The sequence below is a fragment of the Artemia franciscana genome, chromosome 8 (genome assembly GCF_032884065.1).
Source record: "Artemia franciscana chromosome 8, ASM3288406v1, whole genome shotgun sequence".
NCBI lineage: Eukaryota > Metazoa > Arthropoda > Branchiopoda > Anostraca > Artemiidae > Artemia > Artemia franciscana.
In genome coordinates, this window is record NC_088870.1 from 13,017,590 (window position 1) to 13,039,625 (window position 22,036).

General features: G+C 35.3%; 1 protein-coding gene across 6 annotated transcripts in view; it reads left to right on the forward strand.

The window, feature by feature from the left end:
• The window catches only part of LOC136030000 (uncharacterized), a 169,334-nt gene extending 147,507 nt beyond the window's left edge, over window positions 1-21,827 (forward strand). For all 6 annotated transcript variants that reach the window (XM_065708602.1, XM_065708607.1, XM_065708606.1 and 3 more), the window contains 2 exons: window positions 11,435-11,583; window positions 21,423-21,827. In XM_065708602.1, coding sequence (XP_065564674.1) covers window positions 11,435-11,583; window positions 21,423-21,451 — 178 coding nt within the window. In that variant the 3' untranslated portion in view covers window positions 21,452-21,827. The remainder of the gene's footprint in view (window positions 1-11,434; window positions 11,584-21,422) is intronic.
• The last annotated feature ends 209 nt before the right edge of the window (window positions 21,828-22,036 follow it).

Below are 22,036 nucleotides of genomic sequence, written 5' to 3' on the forward strand. Positions count from 1 at the left end.
TAATTTATAGCTGGGTTTTGAGAAAGACATATCAAAACATAAATGTTTGCAGTAAACAATTATAGTGCCGGCGGCACGCAACTGCCGCTATTTGTGCCCGCCGCCATCCGACTTCCCTTATTAGCGCGGCGCCGGGGTCCACTTGGCACACTTCTGCTACTTGGTGCATGTAATTTCCAAAATTGGATGATCCCTATAAATCAGCAATCAATTTCCTGATATGACGAAGCATTTAACACATCCTCTGGAAAGATTTTGACAATTTTTTTTGTGACGATAAATAAAATTTTCAGCGCTGATTTTTCGTAATTTTTCTAGTTATCGTTTTTCTCGATTTTTTTTTTATTCACATGATAAGACTGAATAATGAGGAAACAGCACCGGGAATGCAGTGAATGATATATTACAAAACAAAGGAGAAAAAATAAAAGATGCTTACGGTTGGCACAGATAGTAAGGTCTGGTCCTAAATCAACATTCGCCAAACAAAAGGCATTGGTATTAAATGTTTGCCAATAATTATATTTCATCCTTCTAAAAAAAATTTATTAGATCTCGTGTCTTCGAATATTACACTTAACATAGCTTTTATCATTTTCAGAAACCTTGCTAAAATTACAGGAACCATCACATTTCTTTTTAAATATATTCTGTCTCTGTTATCAGAAACCTAGATAACGGTGAAGTAGGAGCGAAACTAGATGAAACAGCAAAAGTGGCTGCAATTTGCTTATCCCTACTAATTTAGCCAGTTTTAGTGTTTGGGGAAAACTACTCAATCGGGCTTTGGTACTGTACGATATTCACCCACGGCAATGGCAATACGAAGACATTCCGTGCTAATGTAAGAGAAGGGCAGCATTCGTCTGAGGATCGCCACTCTTATTCCCCCTTATCCAAAGATACTAGTCAATAAATCTCAAGACAAAAATGTCAATCCTTCTGCTGGAAAACAACATGTTAGGGAGAGTGGTGGTGTTAGACAGGCTGTGGGCCGTTTGTGTGTCTCCAATTATACTCATAATGAATCCTTGTACGATCCCACAAGCCAAGTGCAGCACGCACAGACTTCGACAATAGATAGGCAGGGAGGTGTGCTGGGTGTGCTAGAGTATGCAAAGACCCAATGTATACCTCAAACTATATATTTTCTTAATCATTACAAATTTTCAATCTAATCAAAGTTTAATCAAACAGGAGATGGGAAGACCGAGGGAAATAAAGGGGTTTAAGGCCTTTTTTTGTCTTCCACTCAGAGGGTTTCACAACTTTTACGTAATTCCCGTTCAAAAATATGGAATATGGCTACCTTTATGCGAAAGCATCGCCATTAAAAGGGATGCGAGGATATTAGAGAGTCTCTGGCATTTCAGTTCTCTGATCATACCAATTGACAATTCTTGCGTGATTTCGGTTAAAATAAAATGCAACATGCCCACCTTTCTGTTGAAAGCTTGGTGATGGAAGAGGGAGGGAATTGGTAAATGTGCACTTATCTCTTTATGCCCCCAATTCGATAGAATCAAACTCCTTGTATTATTCATTTTCAAACAATGTGCAAATTTCAAGTGTTAGGGTTGCAGAATGGGGGATTAGAATGGTCGCGTGCCATCTTTATTCCTCCAGTCAAACAGGAAAAAAACAATTTGAGTGATTATAGTTCAAAGCAGGTATAGCAAATCTAATTTCTGCAAAACATTCGTTCTGGGAGGAAAGGGGTTATTGTGTTGGATGGTCCACGGTTAAAATTCGTTCCTCCAATAATAAAGGTGTGTGGCTATTGTTTATTCCGCTCTAAACGAGATGCATCATGGCTACTTTTCTGCTAAAAGTTGACGGGGAAATGGAGGAAGGTTGAAGGAGGAGCCAGAATTGAATATAGGCTCAGGAATCAGGTGGTTTTTGCACGCTATGAGTACTGAGCTTGGTTGTTTGCAACATAATTATGAAATTTCGTTCTAATATCTACGACCTATACCACAACAATGAAGTTGTCAACCTCTCGAAATTTTGTTTATGATGCTTTTCCTGAACAAATTTCGTAATGTGCTATATTTAATAAAAATAAAACTGATCTCATGCATACTATTGCTGCTAAAAAAAAAGAGAGAGAGAGAGAGAGCATTGAATAAGCTCTATTTCATTAGCAATGAGGAAAGCATGACGTTTTATGATATATATGCGTTTACATTTGTCTGCCTCAGGTCTAGTCGAAGAAAATGAAATATAAACCTCAACCAAAATCACGAACAGAAATGGCTCGTAGAAGAAGTTGGAAAAACTGTCAAAACCGCGGGAAAAATCTTCATTTTCGGATCTCCAAATTATTATTTCCAAGGAAGTATTTCAGCGACGGGACTAGGGAACCCTGGCATATAATTTTGTTTACCATGAATCATTTCCACTAGCTGTTGCCAGCCACCAACTTTTTATTAATCATGGGAATCTAGTTGTTGATCAACAGTATTCCACAACAACAGTTATTTGAGCAACAAGGCTGATCAACAATGTTTCGAGGAAAATACTAGAGTATGCTAGTCAGCCCTGATGATAAGTTTGCCGCATAAGCAATAAAAGTCACTGACTTGTGCTTTATGCGGAAACACCATGAATTTGAGTTCAATCCATTTTTATTCTTCTGGGACAGATTTACAGCATAAACAAAGAATCTATTGACACAATTAACCAAATGAATTTGCAGTTTATAGTTGTGTTTTCGTTCTCATGGTAAATATTTTCCTTTGCTAATATGCAGTGATTCTATGAGCTATCAGTATTATTAACCTAATCCAAATGAATTTATTGCATCCTAAAAGTGTTTGTTCAACCTTAAAAGTTCAATACAATCACTTCGGAGCCCTTCCTTATTTCAGACTTAATGCCATGAAAATTTTTCCCATAGAGATATATCTGAGGTAAACATGGGTGTGACACATGTCAGTAGAAAAAGTAATATTTGGAAGAAAAAATGACAGAGTGAACAAACAATCTCATAGAATGAAACTATCAAAATGAAATTTATCTAAAAACTGACCTTTTTGTAGGTGCAAAATTTTGAATGCAACAAATTTGAAGGAGGCAAAACTACGGTCCTCAGCAAGACAGTATCCAGGGGGGATTGCGATGTTCCTCCCCCCTCAAAAAAAAATTATCTGACTCGTAAAAACATAACAAAAATGTATATAAAAAAAAGTTTGAATGTGTTTTTTAAGTTTTTTGTAGCCCCACGAAAAAAATAATCCCCTCCATTGAACAAAAATCCTGGATAAGGTCTTGGTCTTTAGCGAAAAAAGTAATAATGCATGAGCAATATAGCATAATGTAAAATTCAAATGGATACAATATTCCTGTCCTTTAAAACAAACTAGTTTTTAATGAACTGGGTTGAAGTAGATCACCTTGTTTCAAAACTTACTTTACTGTGGGAGCAATACTTTGATTTTGTCCTTTTTTATTATTTTTCCTGTGCCGTCGAAGTAAGCATATTGCAAGAAAGGGGTAATGGTCTAACCTCTGCAGTTTTTACTGGAAGTCTAAATTTAAGGTCAAAATGACGAATATGACATAATTTTTGAAAAGTTGTGCATGATCCCTTATTGGGACGAAAGAGGAGAGTTTACACTTCTCTGTGAGGCAGAGCCTATGGTGTGGAAGCCAAAGTGAAATTTTATAGAGGTCTCTGAAGAGGACTGTCAGAAAGTATCATTTGAAGTTCTTATGTCAATCTTTCGTTTCTTAGAACTATGATTCTGCAATCGACTGGATAGCTCTGTTTATGCTGGTAAGGAAGCAGTTACCAACCTCAGAATGAAGTTAGACTACACTGCGAAACTGCTTAAGATATGCAAAGGTTCCCTGGTTCCATCGCTACAATATTTCCTTGGAAATGAAAATTTGAAAATCCAAAACTGAAGCATTTTTCCGTGACTCTGAAACTATTTCTACCTTCTTTCAAAAGCCATTTCTGTTCGTCCTTTCGGTGGAGTTTGTTATTTTATTTTCTACGGCTAGACCTGAGGCAGATAAATGAAAACACGTATGCCTCATAAAACTTTGTAGTTTTCTATTTAATAATGAAATAAGAGCTTAGTCTTCGTTCCTTTTTTTTAAGCAGCAATAGTAAATATGACATTAGCTAACTACTCGTACGGTGCAGAAACCACTTAAGCCCTGAGTTCATATTTTGGTTCTAAAAAAAAAGACACAACACGGGCCTGTGGCCCTTCTTCCAACCTTCTTCCGTTTCACGTCAACTTTTTAGCAGAGACGTAGCCATTTTGCATCTCGTTTATAACAGAATAAGATAATAGTTACACACCTTTACTTTTTTTTGAGGGGGGGACTACTCCTGCGGCATATAGAACACGATACCCCCTGCCCTCCCACTATTCTTGTTTTTGCAGAAATTACGCTTATGACACTTTGTTTTGAACGAGAATAAAAGAAGAAAAAAAATTCAAATGCTGACCAATCGTCTGCGTTTTTAAGAAAAAAACTGCATGCTGAACATGGCCTGCGTTGTGCAGAAACCGATTTCCTGATTTATTGTCTTCGGTCGGGAGTGCAATATGTGCTTCTGGGCAAATCGTCCAATGCTTCACGAGTTTTTCCCCCACATTTCTCCAGGTACCCATTTAAAGCTGGGTTGACCATGACTGGGCTTACAGAGTCACACCATCGACCCCAGTTCCAAACCAAATAAGCAGTGACACGAGGAGTCAAACCCCTGTCCTCAAGGTTTCATGTCTGGAGCACTAACCACTCGGCAAGGAGGCTCAACAGCTAAGTCACCTAGGTCTGCGTACTGCAGGTATCAATCTTCTGATTCTCTATCTTCGGCTGGGAGTGCAATGCGGGATATGGGGCAAAATCGTCTGACATTTAGAGCAGGGTCGACTCTGGCAGAGCTTATAGAGTCACTTCATTCAACCAGAATCATGCATGTATTTTCAACCTGTTTGACAGGAGAACGAAAGAAGGCAAGTAACCTATCTAACCCCTCCCCAACTAACACATCTAGATTTTTATTAGGGAGCTGGAACATTTCCACCTTGCTTGGACTTGAATCATACAAGGAGTCTAAATTTATGAACTGGAAGTATAAATTAAGTCAATACCTATTTACCACTCCCCAGTCTCTTCCTTCGCCAACTTTTCAGCAGAAAGGCCGGCATGTTGCACCTTTTTTTTCATAAATCACGGAAGAATTTCCAACTGGTTTGATTTTAAAAGTGAAGTGTGAGAGACTCTCTAATGCCCCGTCATCCTTCCTACTGGTGATAATTTAGCATCAAAGCAGGCATGTTGCATTTTGCTTCAACAAGGATCATGCCAAATTTTTAACGCCTCAGAATAAAGAAAGCAAAAAGATTAACATCCCTTCCAACTTCTTTACTTATTCCATGTTTTTTTTTTACAAGAAAGGTTGCCCTTATTCCACCTTCATCAAATCATAAATTTTGAATAATTTGAAATATATATAGTTAAAGGCTGACATGGGCCCTTGGCCCCTCCAGCGCATCCGTCTTTTCTCCCTGCCTATATTTGTACTGCGATCTGTGCATGTTGCACCCTGTTTGTGGAATCGTGAAGAAATTCTTTATGGGTATGATTGGAGACACCTAGACACTCCTTGACCCTTCTAATAACATGCTTCTCCAGTCCCACCAAGACCCGTCCTACCATAAAGACTTTCAGCTGATAGGTTTGCATAGTTTTTTCCTTAATTAGCTTGAAATTTGTGGGGTAAAAAGGGAGAATCGTAAAAAATCGTAGGAAAAAGGGGCATGAGAGTCATGAGTTTTAGAGGCAAATTCCTCTTCCCCAATTTTTGCACGGAGGTGATTAGATACACTTGGAGTTTCACCAGTGTAAAAAAAAATGAACTGCATTGTACAGCAATGGCCCAATTTAAAAAAAGATGGGAAGCCAGATTTCAGCTCTTCAGTTACAGATTTACCCGTATAGTGTTCAATTCTTGTTTGTCTGTTTTTTTTTTTTTTTGTTTTTTTTTTCCATAGCTCGAATGAATTGTAAAAGCACACGTAGTATCTTCTTGCAGCTTTTAAGTGATCATAAATTGTATGACAATAGCTAGAATTCATTTAAAGGGTGAATATCAACCCTTTCCCTTTTGACTCCAGCGTTTCATATCATCGCTGATTCTGGTATGGAAGATCTTTAGAACAAATACAAGCTGAAGAACCGCTCGCTACTCATCTTGGCTCTTAACAATTAATTTTGGATACTTTTTATTCCTTACTCTGTCTTATATATCTTTAAAAATATCCTAATTCAGCAGTATTCCCCTCCCCTTTTTTGAGCCTTCCTAGCTGTGCGGTGGTAAATAACAGTAAGAAACTTCCATTAAACATATGTTTTAAGTAGACGTTAAAGTAAAAACTCCTGCAAACGACACATTAAAACTGTCTAAGGCACTTAAAACTACACAACATAAATCATTTTGCATTTTATAAGATTTTAGTAAATACCAAGGATAAGCGGCTATTTTTTATATGTTAAAGCGAAAATAAGTTTTATGCTATTAATTTTTAAACTATTTTTCCAATCGAGACAATTTATCTTCTAAATTTTTCCGTGGTTTTAAATTACTATTGCTATGCTAAAGAATTTCTGATATGTTATTTCTATAATAAATTCTACAGGAATCTATACTATATTTATATAGTAGTATATCTATATTATAGTCTATTGTGTTATGTACTCTATTTTATCCGAATAATATTTGATATATTATATCTGTATTTATGCTATAAATATAGATACTATAAATATTTATTGGTAGATACTTTTCCATTTCAGTTTTTATTACCTCTTTTCTTTTTATAAACAGCAGTTGCATTCGGCTTTTCTTCTTCTAATTTCTCTCGGCGATCCTAGACTAGTTTTTCTTTTTTAAAATCTAATTTATATGATCAATCTCTATTATAGAAACATTTAGTTTGTAGTTTCTATCCCTTCTTCTGATACCCATACAGTTATGAAAACTCCTATCTTGCCCATGAGGAGCTTTTGGTACAAAGCTCTGAACTTGGCGCCTCCTCCAAGACCACACTCCGACGCGTAGATCGTACTACAACACCATAGGTGGGAACGCAATTTTGTTTCGCTGCATACACGGCTTAGATACCTATTGGTATCTAAGCTGTGCTGCTAGTTTCCTGTTTCCAGCCGCTAACATCACTACAGCGCACTGTGTCCCAAAAATAAATCGAGTTTTCATAAATATATTGGTATTTAAGCTGTGATAATCCTACACAAGTATTGTCATTCTAAAATATTCCTTATTTATGTGGTTTGTCTCTATTATATATACCGTCTTATTGTAGTTCCCAAGGAGGTAATGGGCCTTTGTGGCCAGAGCCTCGACTCAGTTGGTTGAATCTCCTCAATAATGATCGCATGTTTGATAACTTTTTTCTTTGTTGTAAAGTAGCAGATGTGTTTGATTTTCCTTCTGCTAATTCTTTTGGTGGATCGAGACTAGTATTGTTATGCTAAAACATTTTTTATTTATTTTGTCAATCTCTATTATAGACACTTTTCTATTGCATTTTCTATCGTTTCTTTTCTGATTATAAGTAGCATTTGGGTTTAATTTTGTCTCTTCTGTAGATAAATGTCAACTTTATCTTCTACTTTACTATTCCAAACTTGTCGGAAAGTAAGTTTTGTGTCTAACTTTATTTGATCAACCGCTTACAAACTTTTATTGCAGAGTGCTGACTTATTTATTGCAGATATTCCCTTTATGTTGGTGCCTCTCTTATCGAGCAGCGTTCTTACTAGATTCAATTTCTCTTCGGTTACTGAATTTCTCATCGTTCGATGAGAAAATCTCTTAAGCTAGCTTCTGACAAAATCAACTTTTACCAGCTGCCAGATTTTGCAGTTGCTCGAGGAAACAATATCCTGAGCTGGCATCTGACAGAGGTCAAATTTTGTTTCGGCAGCTGAATGTCCTGTTGCCCGATAAAAAAAAAATTTAATTTGGCTTCTGGCAGAAATCAAATTTCTTTCCAGTGGCGAGATTTGACATCTTTCAAAGAAAAAGTTAGAACCAATTTTCTCGAATGAAGTGAGAATGACATCAAAAATTAAAAAAACAATCCATTTGGTCACATAAAGGTATTACTTAGTATTATAAAGATAGTTTATAGCACTATAAAGGTAAATTTGTACTAAAAAAAAACTGATTTGTTTCTTTTGATGCTTGATTTATGCAGGTTTATCTTAGTTTGAAAGAAATTTTGGAAGAAGCTAAATTTCATCTGGAGGAGCAAAATGGGGCCTGGAGGGACAAACTCAGGTCAGGGAGAGGCATTCTCCCCCCCCCCACACCCACACCCTCTGCACCATAGCAAATTACGCCACTGTTCGAGAGCTTGATTTTTCTACAAAAATTGTCTTAAGCTAAATTTTGACAGAAATAACATCTTCACTCCATTAGCTGGATTTCACACAGTTCAAAGGAAAAAACAATATCAATCTAGTATCTGACACGAGCCAAATTCTGCTTTGACAGTTAGATTTCTTTTCGTAAGATGGAAAAATATCTAGATTCTGATTAAATAAAAAAAAATTAACTGAAAGTAAGGAGCAACATCGAAACTTAAAACGAACAGAGCTTATTACGTATACAAGGGGGGTTGCCCCTCTTCTCAATATCTCGTTCTTTACGCTAAATTTTCTTACAATATTTAAAAAGCTTATTACTTTAATTAAACGGCCCGTGTGTTTCAGGATTTGTTCTTAGAGAATTGGGACAAAAAGTAAAACTTTAGCGTAAAGAGCAAGGTATTGAGGGGCAGCCCCCTCAAATACGTAATAATTCCTGTTCCTTACAGTTTTGATCTTGCTACTTACTTTCAGTTGAAAAAAAATTGTGTCTAATCTCTTATCGTTTTTTTTTATTAATTCCAGGAAATCAGGCTCTCCCTCCATGGAAAATTCCTCCTTCCCCGAAAAAGTCACTCCATAAGAAATTATTCCCCCCTAAAATAGCCCCCACCAGGAAAATTCGTCTCAGACAATTCAATTCTAGTTGAAAATTCCCCCAAAAAATTTATTGTGGACGATTCTGGGGTAACATTTTTTTGCACACTTTCCTTTAAAAAGATTGATTTTACAATCATAGCGGAACTCTCTTCCTCCGTGGAAAAGCTTTCCCGCAAATACCCCGCTCCCTAGTAGAAAATTGCTCCCACACAAAAATCCCTTTGGGGAATTCTCTTATCATCTCCACATGTAAAATTGAGGCGGCAAAGAGAAAATAACACTAATAAAAATAAAAATTACCCCTGGAGTGTTCTTCCCACCAGAAACTTCCCTGTCCATGGAAAATTCTCCCCTTTATACCCCCGGCAGAAAATTCCCCCTCCCCCTCATTTGAAAAATGTATCTACACTTCCCAATAACAAATACTATGCGTAAACAATGAGCAAAAATTATAACCTAAAGACTTTCCCCTAGGGGCTTCTGGGGGTCATGTTATCTCCAAAGACATAATTATTAGGCTTTTCAACTATGTTGAACAAAATGTCTACCTTAAAAGTTTGATTGAACAATTTTTAGAAAAAAAGCGGGTTGGAATCTAGTTGCCTTCCATTCTTTTTGTTCACTTGAAAATCGTTCTAGAACTTTTATTTTCCGCTCGAATGAACCCTATCTAGATATCATAGGACTAAAGATTCAATGCGATCACCCATGTAGAAAAAAAACAACGTCCATTCCATTCAACTTCTGGCAACTTTTCTTTGGAAGTTTTCTTCGGCAACCGGCTTTCACACAATCCTACGACCTGATCTGGAACATCCATATGTCTTGGTGTTGCTGAAAATTTTGTTTGTTTCTACGTTACCTATGATTTCGGATGTTTTTTAGTCCGGCCACAAAAAGTTTTATTGAAAGTAAATAAAATATTGCAGTGCGAAAGATGCACCATAGAATGATAATACTCAAATAATGGGTTATTTGTGTTCTATCTGAAATAAGTATCCAAATTATTTCTTCTTTTGTTAAAAATCTTCCAAGGGAAATATTGGAAAATTTTACTTTCAATCTGACATATGGATGGGATTCACAGGGTTTTGTTGTTTGGTCGTTTTTCCTTGACAAGGTTTCACATATATTTTCGTTGATATGTTTTTATTTAATGAAATTGTATTAAATCAAACAGTTCGTGGTAAAGAACTGTAGTAAGGAGCGACCCGGCTCAATAGTAACCGAAACACTAAAAAATGGATATCAATAGTTACATCAAAAGAATCGCATTTTAATGCTGATTTTAAATATATAAGTTTCATCAAGATCAGTTATACCCATCAAAAATTATGAGCCTGAGAAAATTTGCCTTTTTTCAGAAAATAGGGAGAAACACCCCCTAAAAGTCATACTATCTTAACGAAAATCAAACCATCAGATTCAGCGTATCAGAGAACCATACTGTATAAGTTTCAAGTCCCTATCTACAAAAATGTGGAATTTCGCATTTTTTTTTTCCAGAAGACAAATCACGGATGCGTGTTTATTTGTTGTTTTTTTTTTGTTTTTTTTTGTTGTTGTTTTTTTCCCCAGGGGTGATCGTATCGACTCAGTGGTCCTAAAATGTCGCAAAAGGGCTCATTCTAACGGAAACTATAAGTTCTAGTGCCCTTTTTAAGTGAAAAAAAATTATTAGTTTCAACTATTTATTCTACGGTCTTTGTGATTCAGGGGTCATTCTTAAGGAACTGGGACAAAATTTAAGCTTTAGAGTAAAGAGCGAGGTATCGACGAGGGGTGAGCCCCCTCATATACGCAATAAAAACATACGAGTACAGAAGTTCGCTACGTAAGTTAATTCGTAAGTTATATATATTTTTTACTTATGAAAACGTTCGTAAAAAATTAAAAGTAATAGTTGCCTTTTTAAGTAATCAAAAAATTGAAGGGCAACTTGGGCTCCTCTCTCGCTCCTTTTTTTCAAAATCTTCCGATTAAAACTATGAAAAAGCCATTTAGCCCAAAAAAAATTAATATGCAAATTTCGTTTTAATTATTTATGCGTGGAGAGCCAAGATAAAAAAAATGCATTAATTAAAAAACGTCCAGAAATTAAAAAAAAACAAGTTTTTTTTAAATGAAAGTAAGGAGCGACATTAAAACTTAAAACGAACAAAAATTACTCCGTATATGAAAGGGGTTTTTCCTCCTCAACGCCCCGCTCTTTACGCTAAAGTTTTTTACTGTTTTAAAATGTAGAGTTAAGAGAGAGTCAAACTTTAGCGTAAAGAGCGAGCCGTTGAGGAGGAAAAGCCCCTTTCATATACGGAGTAATTTCTGTTTTTTTTTAAGGTTTAATTTTGCTCCTTCCTTTCATTTAAAAAAACTTGTTTTTTTTATTTAATTATTTAAAAAGAACCATCCTTTCCAGAGTATTTGACAAAAACGGACGCGGTTGGATCCTAGCAACAGAGTTCCGAAATGCGATGATAAATATGGGTGACAAAATGAACGAGTCTGACGTCCAGGCGTTACTTAAGGAAGCAGATGTTCGTGGCGATGGCAGGATACTTTACGAAGGTAAAAAATATTTTTAAATATAAAATAATTTTAAATAATGAGTATGATTACAAACAGTATAATAGGATTGCAGAATAGTGGTGTGTTAAGTGAGAGCTCAGGTCAGTTGCACGAAAACCTTCTGAAAAAGACATCATGCCCAGCTGCCAATCCTTTTGGATTCCTTTGCCAATCTTTTTGGCACGCTTAGCATGCCCAATCAGTCGGCATCCTTTAATCAGTCGGCTGACTATAAAAAGAAAAACTAAGAATCAAACGTTCTAAAGTCATGTCTTTATTTGCTTTTTTCATGAGACTTTTGAAAGCTTTCTATATATATATATATATATATATATATATATATATATATATATATATATATATATATATATATATATATATATATATATATATATATATATATTTGAAGAATATTCAGAAAAAAATCAATGTTCACATGCATCAATGATGCCTGAGAATCCATAGAAATCTGTATAGAATGAACATCAATATGGAGGAAGGGCGTAGCTACAGTATTCGTATATGGGGGCAAGAGGGGATACTATTGAGATAGGTGTTATTCAAGCGGTGGTAAAGAAAAGTATCTATTTAACATACACGTTGCTTTGTGAGTTTAAAAACATTACGCAATATATCCTAAATGAAAAACATATGTTAAACAATCATAAATACAAGTGCTGGTGCTTGGCTTTTTTTAAGATTGTCAGCAATGAGTTAATGTAGACGACAGTAGTATAGCGTGAACAAGTCTTTGGTGCGTGAAGATAAATGTCATAGCTACAGTATTCGTATATGGGGGCAAGAGGGGATACTATTGAGATAGGTGCTATTCAAGCGGTAGTAAAGAAAAGTATCTATTTAACATACACGTTGCTTTGTGAGTTTAAAAACATTACGCAATATATCCTAAATGATAAACATATGTTAAACAATCATAAATACAAGTGCTGGTGCTTGGCTTTTTTTAAGATTGTCAACAATGAGCTAATGCAAACGACAGTAGTATAGCGCAAACAAGTCTTTGGTGCGTGAAGATAAATGTCGATTAGACTCGGCTTATTTTCAGCCGGATTCACTATTAATGTTGCAGTGCATTTTACCCAACCCCCTCCCTCCCTCCATTACCCAACTTCCTCCATTTTACCCAACCCCTGCGCCCAGCAGAGGAAGCTCAATCTCGTAAGTAAACCAAGCTCTATTCTAATAGCCCCGGGTGTCGTGCTCTTCATTTGCTCGTAATTTTGAATGGATTTAAACTCTGTAAGATTTAATATGTTGTACTAAACTTTTAATATGGCTGAATTATTGAAATATTTTTACGATTTTTTATTAAATTTATTTGTTTTTGGGTCCTCGGATTTATATTAATAAGTAGCATTGATAACAGAAGGCCACATAAAGCCGAAACGAAAATAACAGGTAGTGCAATAGCGCTGCCTAAGTAAAGATACAGGATTAGTCGAAGTATTACCACAGATTTTGTAACATTATATAGTGACCTATTCCCCACATTTAAATAGTGACCAAATTTCAAATTTGAAAGTGTTCGAAACATAAAGTTAGAATTATTAGCTTATCCGTTGGGCCAGCAAATCTGAACAAATCTTGGCATCATTATGGTAGAAACCTTAAATTATTTAAAAAATTGCCAGGGATGCTAATTAGAAAGAAAATTGACTCCTAGAGTTTGAAAATTATCTTTCCCTTTGTATCTTTGTTAAAAAAAAATAAGGAATTCTATAAAAATTGAACAAAAGTTTTTCTCATGTAAATCAGGGTTTGGGGGTATGCATTTCCGAAGGAGGTTTACATGGAATATCGTTTTTATGTCTATAATTCCCTTCACAAATAAAGCTCGGTTTCTTAGCGTTGCATAATAATAAAGATAACAATAGAAAAAGAGAATGGGCTGGTGCCGCTTATAAGTGCACACAAAATCTCTAAATTCTGAGAAAGACATAAATAATTTTGTAAATTTACTTTATTCTATTCTCAGCAAACATTTCGTACAGCATGCTGATGCACAAATAAATGTCCCGTAGCAGTGCTGCCGTTGTATGAAATTAAATTCAAAAAACAAGTTTTTTAACAAGCGACATTAAAACTTAAAACGAATATAGATTATTTTGTATATGGAAGTATTTGTCCCCTCCTCGACCTCTCGCTCTTTACGCTAAAGTTTGACTCTTTCTCACGACTCTATTTTTAAAGCAATAAAAAACTTTAGCGTAAAGAGAGAGGCGTCGAGGAGGGGACAACCCCGTTTTAAGTTTTAATGTCGCTCCTTACTTTCAGCTAAAAACAACTTGTTTTTTATTTAATTTCTGAACACTTTTAATTAATACAGGTTTTGATTTTGGCTCACCGTACATGAATAATTAAAAATAATTTGCATATTAACTTTTTTTCACTTAAATAGCTTTCTCATAGTTTTGATCGGACGATTTGGATAAAAAAAGGGGGTAGGGGAGGAGGCCTAGTTGCGCTTCAATGTTTGGTGACTTAAAAAGGCAATTATTACTTTTTATTTTTCTACGAACGTTTTTATAAAAAAAAAAAAACATTCGTAGAAAAATGCCTCGCTCTGGTCACCCGCATGAGAAGCGGGTCAGCTTACCATTTTACGATCGGAGACTTAAGAAAAATAAGTTACATAGAAGACATGATAATAAATTGACTAATACACTAAAAAAAATGATGAGGATTATGTAAGTTTCATCGGTTTCATGGCTGTAGAAATGGCTGAGACCTAGTAAAGAACAAACAATGGCGCATATTCGGTTTACTTTGATGTCTCATTCACTGAAGTCCGTTTCTTACTATTTCAAATAGCATTATAAAAAAGAGCGAACTCTTGCCTATACTAACCTGTATAGGCAACATAACTATATTATAGGCTTGTTCGGTTATATTTAATATCAATATATCAAAAATTCCCTCCAACGGAGGGTTTACTTACGAGAAGTGGATATGCTTACAATTGTACCATCGAAGACTTATTAAAAATAAGTTACGTATAAGACATGATAACTATATTAAAAAAAAAACGATTATTAGAAGAAGAAACTATTGCATGCATTGGATTTCCAGACTCTTTGAAGATCGTCTCTTACTACTCCAAAGAAGAACAAGCCGTAGGCTTTTTCTTATTCGTAATCAGGGTTTACATAATGTGGGTTGCAGCGACAGTTTGCAACCTAGTAAGAGACAATCACTCCCCGTAGTAAAATATTTTACAGTAAAGAACGAACTCTAGCCAATAGTAATTGAAATGAAACTTCAAAGATCAAACTCTGGTCCATAGTACTTTATTAATTAAAGTCATCCCTGGTAATCATAAAAGCTGGTTATAATTAAGAACAAACTCTTGCCTAAACTAAGTTGTTACAGGCAACTTAACTATAGTAAAGGCTTGTGCAGTTATATTTAAAGTCAATATATTAAAAATTCCCTCCAACGGAGAATTAAGCCCTGGTCACACGTATGACAAGCGGGTCTGCTTACTATTGCACCATCGGAGACTTATCAAAAATAATTGACATATAAGACATGATAATAAAATCATTAATACACTAAAAAAAACGATGGGGATTATGTAAATATGATGGGTATCATGGCTGTAGAAATGGCTGTAACCTAGCAAAGAACAAACAATGCCACATATTGGGTTTAATTTGATGTCTCATTCTCTGAAGTTCGTCTCTTACTATTACAAATAAGATCAAACAGTTCGTGGTAACGAACTGTAATAAGGACGACCCGGCTCAATAGTAACCAAAACTCTTAAAAATGGAATTTTGATACCAATAGCTATATCAAAAGAATTGCATTTTAATGCTGATTTTAGATATATAAGTTTCGTCAAGTTTAATTATACCCATCAAAAGTTACGAGCCTGAGAGAATTTGTGTTATTTTAGAAAATAGGAGGAATTACCCCCTAAAAGTCATAGAATCTTAACGAACATTACACCATCATATTCAACGTATCAGAGAACCCTACTGTAGAAGTTTCAAGCTCCTATCTACAAAAATGTGGAATTTTGTATTTTTTGTCAGAAGGCAGATCACGGATGCGTATTTATTTGTTTGTTTGTTTTTTTGTTTTTTTTTGTTTTGTTTTTTTTCCAGGGGTAATCGTATCGACCCAGTTTTCCTAGAATGTTGCGAGAGGGCTCATCCTAACTGAAATGAAAAGTTCTAGTGCCCTTTTTAAGTGGCCAAAAAAACTGGAGAGCACCCAGGCCCCCTCCCACGCTAATTCTTTTCCCAAAGTCAACGGATCAAAATTCTGAGATAGCCATTTTATTCAGCGTGGTCAAAAACCTTATAACTATGTCTTTGGGGACGACTTAGTCCCCCACAGTCCCCGTGGTAGGGGCTACAAGTTACAAACTTTGACCAGGGCTTACATATAGTAATCGTTATTGGAAAGTGTACAGGCGTTTTCAGGAGGATTTTTTGGTTTCGGGAGGGGTTGAGAAGAGGTGGAAATGCTGGGGAAATTTCTATCGAGGAATTTGTCATGGGGGAAGAAAATTTCCATGAAGGGAGCGCAGGATTTACTAGCATTATTTAAAAAAAAAACAATAAAAAAATAAATATGAATTTTTTTTTGCTGAAAGTAAGGAGCAGCATTAAAACTTAAAACGAACAGAAATCATTACCCATATGAGAGGCTCACCTCCTCCTACTACCTCACTCTTCACGCTAAAGTATTTTTAGAAATTTCAACTATTTATTCTACAGCTTTTTGGTTGGGAGGAGGGGTTGAGAAGAAGGGTATATGTAGGGAGAACTTTCCATCGAGGAATTTGTCATGGGGGAAGAAAATTTCCATGAGGGCAGCGCAGGATTTACTAGCATTATTTAAAAAAAACAATGAAAAAGTAAACATGAAAAAGTTTTTTCAGCTAAAAGTGAGGAGCAGCATTAAAACTTAAAACGAACAGAAATTATTACCCATATGAGAGGCTCACCTCCTCCTAATACCTCACTCTTTACGCAAAAGTAATTTTAGTAATTTCAACTATTTATTCTACGACTTTTTTGATTCAGGGGTCATTCTTAATGAATTGGGACAAAATTTAAGCTTTAGTGTAAAGAGCGAGGTACTGACGAGGGGGTGAACCCCCTCATATATGTAATAAAAACATAAGAATACAAAAGTTCTTTACGTAAGCTAATTTATAAGTTACATATATCTTTTACTAATAAAAAGAGTCGTAAAAAATTAAAAGTTTTAGTTGCCTTTTTAATTAACCAAAAATCGGAGGGTAACTAGGCTTCCTCTCCCGCTCTTTTTTCTGAAAAATTATGAGAAAGCCATTTAGCTAAAAAAAAAATATGCAAATTTCGTTTTAATTATTCCTCTGCGGAAAGCCAAAATCAAAACATGCATTGATTCAAAAACGTTCAGAAATTAAATAAAAAAAAAACAAGTTTTTTTCACTGAAAGTAAGGAGCGACACTAAAACTTAAAACGAACAGAAATAACTTCGTATATGAAAGGGGCTGCTTCCTCATCAACGCCCCGCTCTTTACGCTAAAAAAGTAGAGTAGTAAAGTAGAAAAAAGTGGTAAAGTAGTAAAGTAGAGTAGAAACAGTAAAAAAAAGGTATTTTTTTACTGTTTTAAAAAGTAGAGTTGAGAGAAAGAGTCAAACTTTAGCGCAAAGAGCGGGGCGTTGATGAGAAAGCAGCCCTTTTCATATACGAAGTACTTTCTGTTCGTTTTAAGTTTTATTGTTTATAATTGCCAATAAGACACTTCAGCAATATATCAAGAACGACTGGGGGTAATAAGTTGAAACTTTTGCGTATACTACTATTACTACTTATGCTCTTGCAGTTTAAATAAATAAAAAGAGTGTAAGCGAATCCGGGTTTTAAAGAGTATAGATAAAATCTTTTGGGAACGATATTTATTTTCAGGTCAACTTCAGAAGATAAAAAATTAAATTAAAAATACGGTTTGTGTCAGGATTAAAAACTGTTGAAAAGTTTCTCCAATACACGAATAGCAACCCTTACTATGGATTCCTATAGAAAAATCTGAAAAGATGTAAAATGTTATTTTTTCCATGAAAAAGACTACGTCAACAAAAAAACGAACATAAATTAATTTAATTTTTTTTCCATACAACAGGTTTTTCAAAGAAAAGTAAAGAGCGTCATTAAGCCAAGAATGAGCAGAAATAAAGTCAAGCGATTTTCCAAGCGTAAAGCTACCAAAAATCACTATCAATGAATAAATGAAACTCAAAACGAACAGAAATTGCAATAAATAGCATTAACATTATTACATTAAAATTATTAGGGCTGATAACTTCCATGCCTTCTCAAGCCCAGAACATAATTTGCGCTTTACTGAAAACAAAATAAGTTTTAAATGTTTTCACTTTTTTACTTTCAAAAAAGAAATTGTCGGACTTTAAGGAAAAAATACGAGTATGTGTCAATTAAACTGCAAATCCTTGGTCATTATGGCACTTCGTATTAACCAAGTGACATATAGCAATCGCAAATTCTGTCGGTCTGTCTGTCTGTCGGTCTGTCAGTCCCGGTTTTGCTACTTTAGGCACTTCCAGGTAAGCTAGGACGATGATATTTGGCAGGCTTATCAGGGACCGCACCAGATTAAATTAGAAATCGTTTTTCTGATTTGACCATCTGGGGGGAGTGGGGGGCCGGTTAATTCGGAAAAAATAGAAAAAAAGAAGTATTTTTAACTTACGAACGGTTTATCTGATCTTAATGAAATTTGACTTTTGGAAGGATATCGTGTCTCAGAGCTGTTATTTTAAATCCCGACTGGATCTGGTGATATTCTGGTGACATCAGGGGAAGTTGGGAGGGGGAAACCTAAAATCTTGGAAAACACTTAGAGTGGAGGGATCGGGACGAAACTTGACTGAAAAAACAAGCACAAGTCTTAGATACATGATTGACATAACCGGAAGGAATCCGCTCTCTTTGGGGTAGTTGGGGGGGGGGGGGTAATTTTGAAAAATCAGAAAAAATGAGGTATTTTTAACTTATGAACGGGTGATCGGATCTCAATGAAATTTGACATCTAGAAGGATATCGTGTCTCAAAGCTCTTATTTTAAATCCCCATCTGATCTGGTGACATTGGGGGAGTTGGGAGGGAAAAACCTAAAATCATGGAAAACGCTTAGATTGGAGGGATCGGGATGAAACTTGGTGGGGAAAATAAGCAGAAGTCTTTGATACGTAATTGACATAATTGGAACGGATCCGCTCTATTCGGGGGGGGGGGTCTATTCTGAAAAATTAAAAAAAATGACGTATTTTTAACTTACGAAGGAGTGATCATTCATGAAACTTAATATTTAAAAGGACCTCGTAACTCAGATCTGTTATTTTAAATTTCAACCGGATCCAGCGTCATTAGGGGGGGGGGTAGGGGGGGGGGGGGGTTGGACCGGAAATCTTAGAAAATACTTAAAGCAGAGAGATCAGGATGAAACTGAATGGGAAGAATAAAAACCTGTCTATGATACTTGACTGACGTAACCGGACCGGATCTTCTTTTGTGGAGTTGGAGGGGGGTAGTTCAGAAAAATGAGGTATTTGTAACTTACGAAAGGGTGACCAGATCTTAATGAAATTTGATATTTAGAAGGATCTTGGGCTTTAAAGCTCTAATTTTAAATCCTGACCAGATCCTGTGACATTGGGGGGAGTTGGAGGGGGAAATCGGAATTCTTGGAAAACGTTAAAATTGGGGTATTTTTATCTTACGGATCGGTGATTGGATCTTAACGAAACTTGATATATATAGAAGGATCTTATGTCTCAGATGCTCCATTTTCGACTCGAATTGGATCTGGGGACATAGGGGGTTGGACAAGGGAAACAGAAATCTTGGAAAACGCTGAGAGTGGAGAAATCGGGATGAAACTTGATGGGAAGAATAAGCACAAGTTCTAGATACGTGATTGACATAATTGGAACGGATCCGTTCTCTTTGGAGGAGCTGGGGGGTGTTAATTTGGAAAATTAGAAAAATTGAGGTATTTTTAACTTAAGACCGGGTGACCGGATCTTTTGATATTTAGAAGGAATTCATGTCTCAGAGCTCTTATTTTAAATTCCGACCAGATCTGTTGACATTGGTGGGAGTTGGAGGGGGAAATCTTGGAAAACGCTTGGAGTGGAGGAAACAGGATGAAGCTTGGTGGATAGAATAAGCAAATGTCCTTGATACGTGATTGACGTAACCGTACTGGATTCACTCTCTTTGGGGGAGCTGGGGGGAGGGTTCAGTGATTTGGTGAGTTTGGTGCTTCTGGGCGTGCTAGGACGATGAAAATTGGTAGGCGTGTAATGGAGCTGCACGAATTGACTTGGTGAAGTCGTTTTCCATGATTCGACCATCTGGGGGGCTAAAGGGAGAGGAGTAATTAGAAAAAATGAGGTATTTTTAACTTACGAGTGGGTGATCGGATCTTAATGAATTTTGATATTTAGATGGACATCGTGACTCAGAGCTCTTATTTTAAATCCTGACCGACATTAAGCCTCTGATTTTCCTTTTAAATCAATCTATTGATTCTTAGAATTTTGTTAGAGCTCATACCATATGAGCTCTTGGCTCTTAGCTCTTTTTGCCTCGTAACAAGTGCCATATGAGCTCTTAGCTCTTTTTTTTTTCAGTAAAGGGTAAATTATATTCAGGTCTTGAGAAGACAGGGGGATTGTTAGCCTAGTCATATTAGCTTTTGCTTTTTTTTTAGTTTGACTCGGCTATTTATTTTAATTTCTATTCATTTTGAGTTTCATTTATTCATTGATAGTAATTTGTGGTAGTTTTACGGTTGGAAAATTATTTTACTTAATTTCTGCTCATTCTTAGCTTAATGGAGATCCTTAACTTTTCTTTGAAAACTTGTTTTCTGGAAAAAGTTTTTTAAATTAATAAACATAAGGAACAATAAATAAAATATCAAGCGTTTATCACGTTTTGGAAGAGATGGAAAAATATTTCACCGTTTACAATATACGCGAACTGTACACAAACTGTATTATGTATGTTTGTGTGTTTTATTATCTATATTCCTATACGTTATAGAAAAATTACAGAAAGGAATGCATCAAATAAAATAAAGATGATTAAATGAAATAATTATTTTATCATAATAAAATAATTTTAGTCAAATGATAATTTAATAAAATAATTAAATGATAATTAATTTAATTAAATTAAATTATCATAAAATGATAATTAATGCATAATTAAATGATAACTAATTAAATAATTAAATGAAATAAGTGCTCATTACGTTTTGGAAGAGAAGGATTGGTAGTCCACCGTTTGCAATATAAACTAAAGGTGCTAAACACGTTTGTATTCACTATTACCTTTACTTCCAGAAAAATGACTGAACGGAATGCATCAAATAGAAACAAAGAACAATAAATAAAATCTCAAGCATTTTGGGAGAAAAGGAACGATATTCTTCCGTTTACAATATACACGACTTATATTATACACGACTTATATTATACACGTTTGTACATGCTAATAAAGGATAAAGATCCTCCAGAGCCATTGCTGCGCATAGGGCGTCAATTTAACGTTTCAGTGGCTGTGTGGTTTTTTACAGGGACAAGTAGCAAGCTTGTCGCCCAACCAAACATGCTAATAGCTATACGTTATAAAAAAAAAATACTAAACGGAATGCATCAAATAAAATTAAAAATAATAAATAAAATCTCAAATGTTCATTAAGTGTGGGAACAAAAGGAATGTTATTCAACTGGCTAATAGGGTAATGTATCTGCTAATAATTGTATTTGTTCTTGTCTCTTTTTAGAATTTGTATCCTTGTTGGTGGCAAAATGATCTTCAAAATGACAAAGAAAGTACAGCAAGAAACTTCAGATGATTTCCTACAGTTTATTTCGGTAACAAAAATTTGTACTAGTGAAGAATGACATTTATATTAAACAGATTTGATACAAATAGATTTAGTACATTTTTACGTGACTCGATGGTGTTTGTTGTTTTATCTGTTGACTGTTAAAAAATATGTGATATGTTGTCAAGTTGTTTTGTGAAACTAGTTTCTGATAGTCAACTGACTGCTCGGAGCATTTTAGTGTTGTTCTGTGTTTGCCTCAAATAGCCGTTGCACGAAAGTGGATTTTCAGAGACTGTTTTTTACGTTATTATCTATTCTGTGTAAAAGAAATTTGAGTAAAGTTGTTCTTTCTATAAATTTTTACTTTACCTTTGGTTTCTCAGACTCTCTAGTTTAGTGTTCAACTGTTCCTGGAAAGTTTGTCTCAATTTTCAATCTGGAGTTTACCAACGTCGTAGCTTTTCTGAAGGTAGTTGCCCTTCCTAAGTATGAGATATAGGTTAACTATAGACACTACTAGATGGTGATCAAAGAATAGTGTATAAGGAACACAGTTGAACACCTTA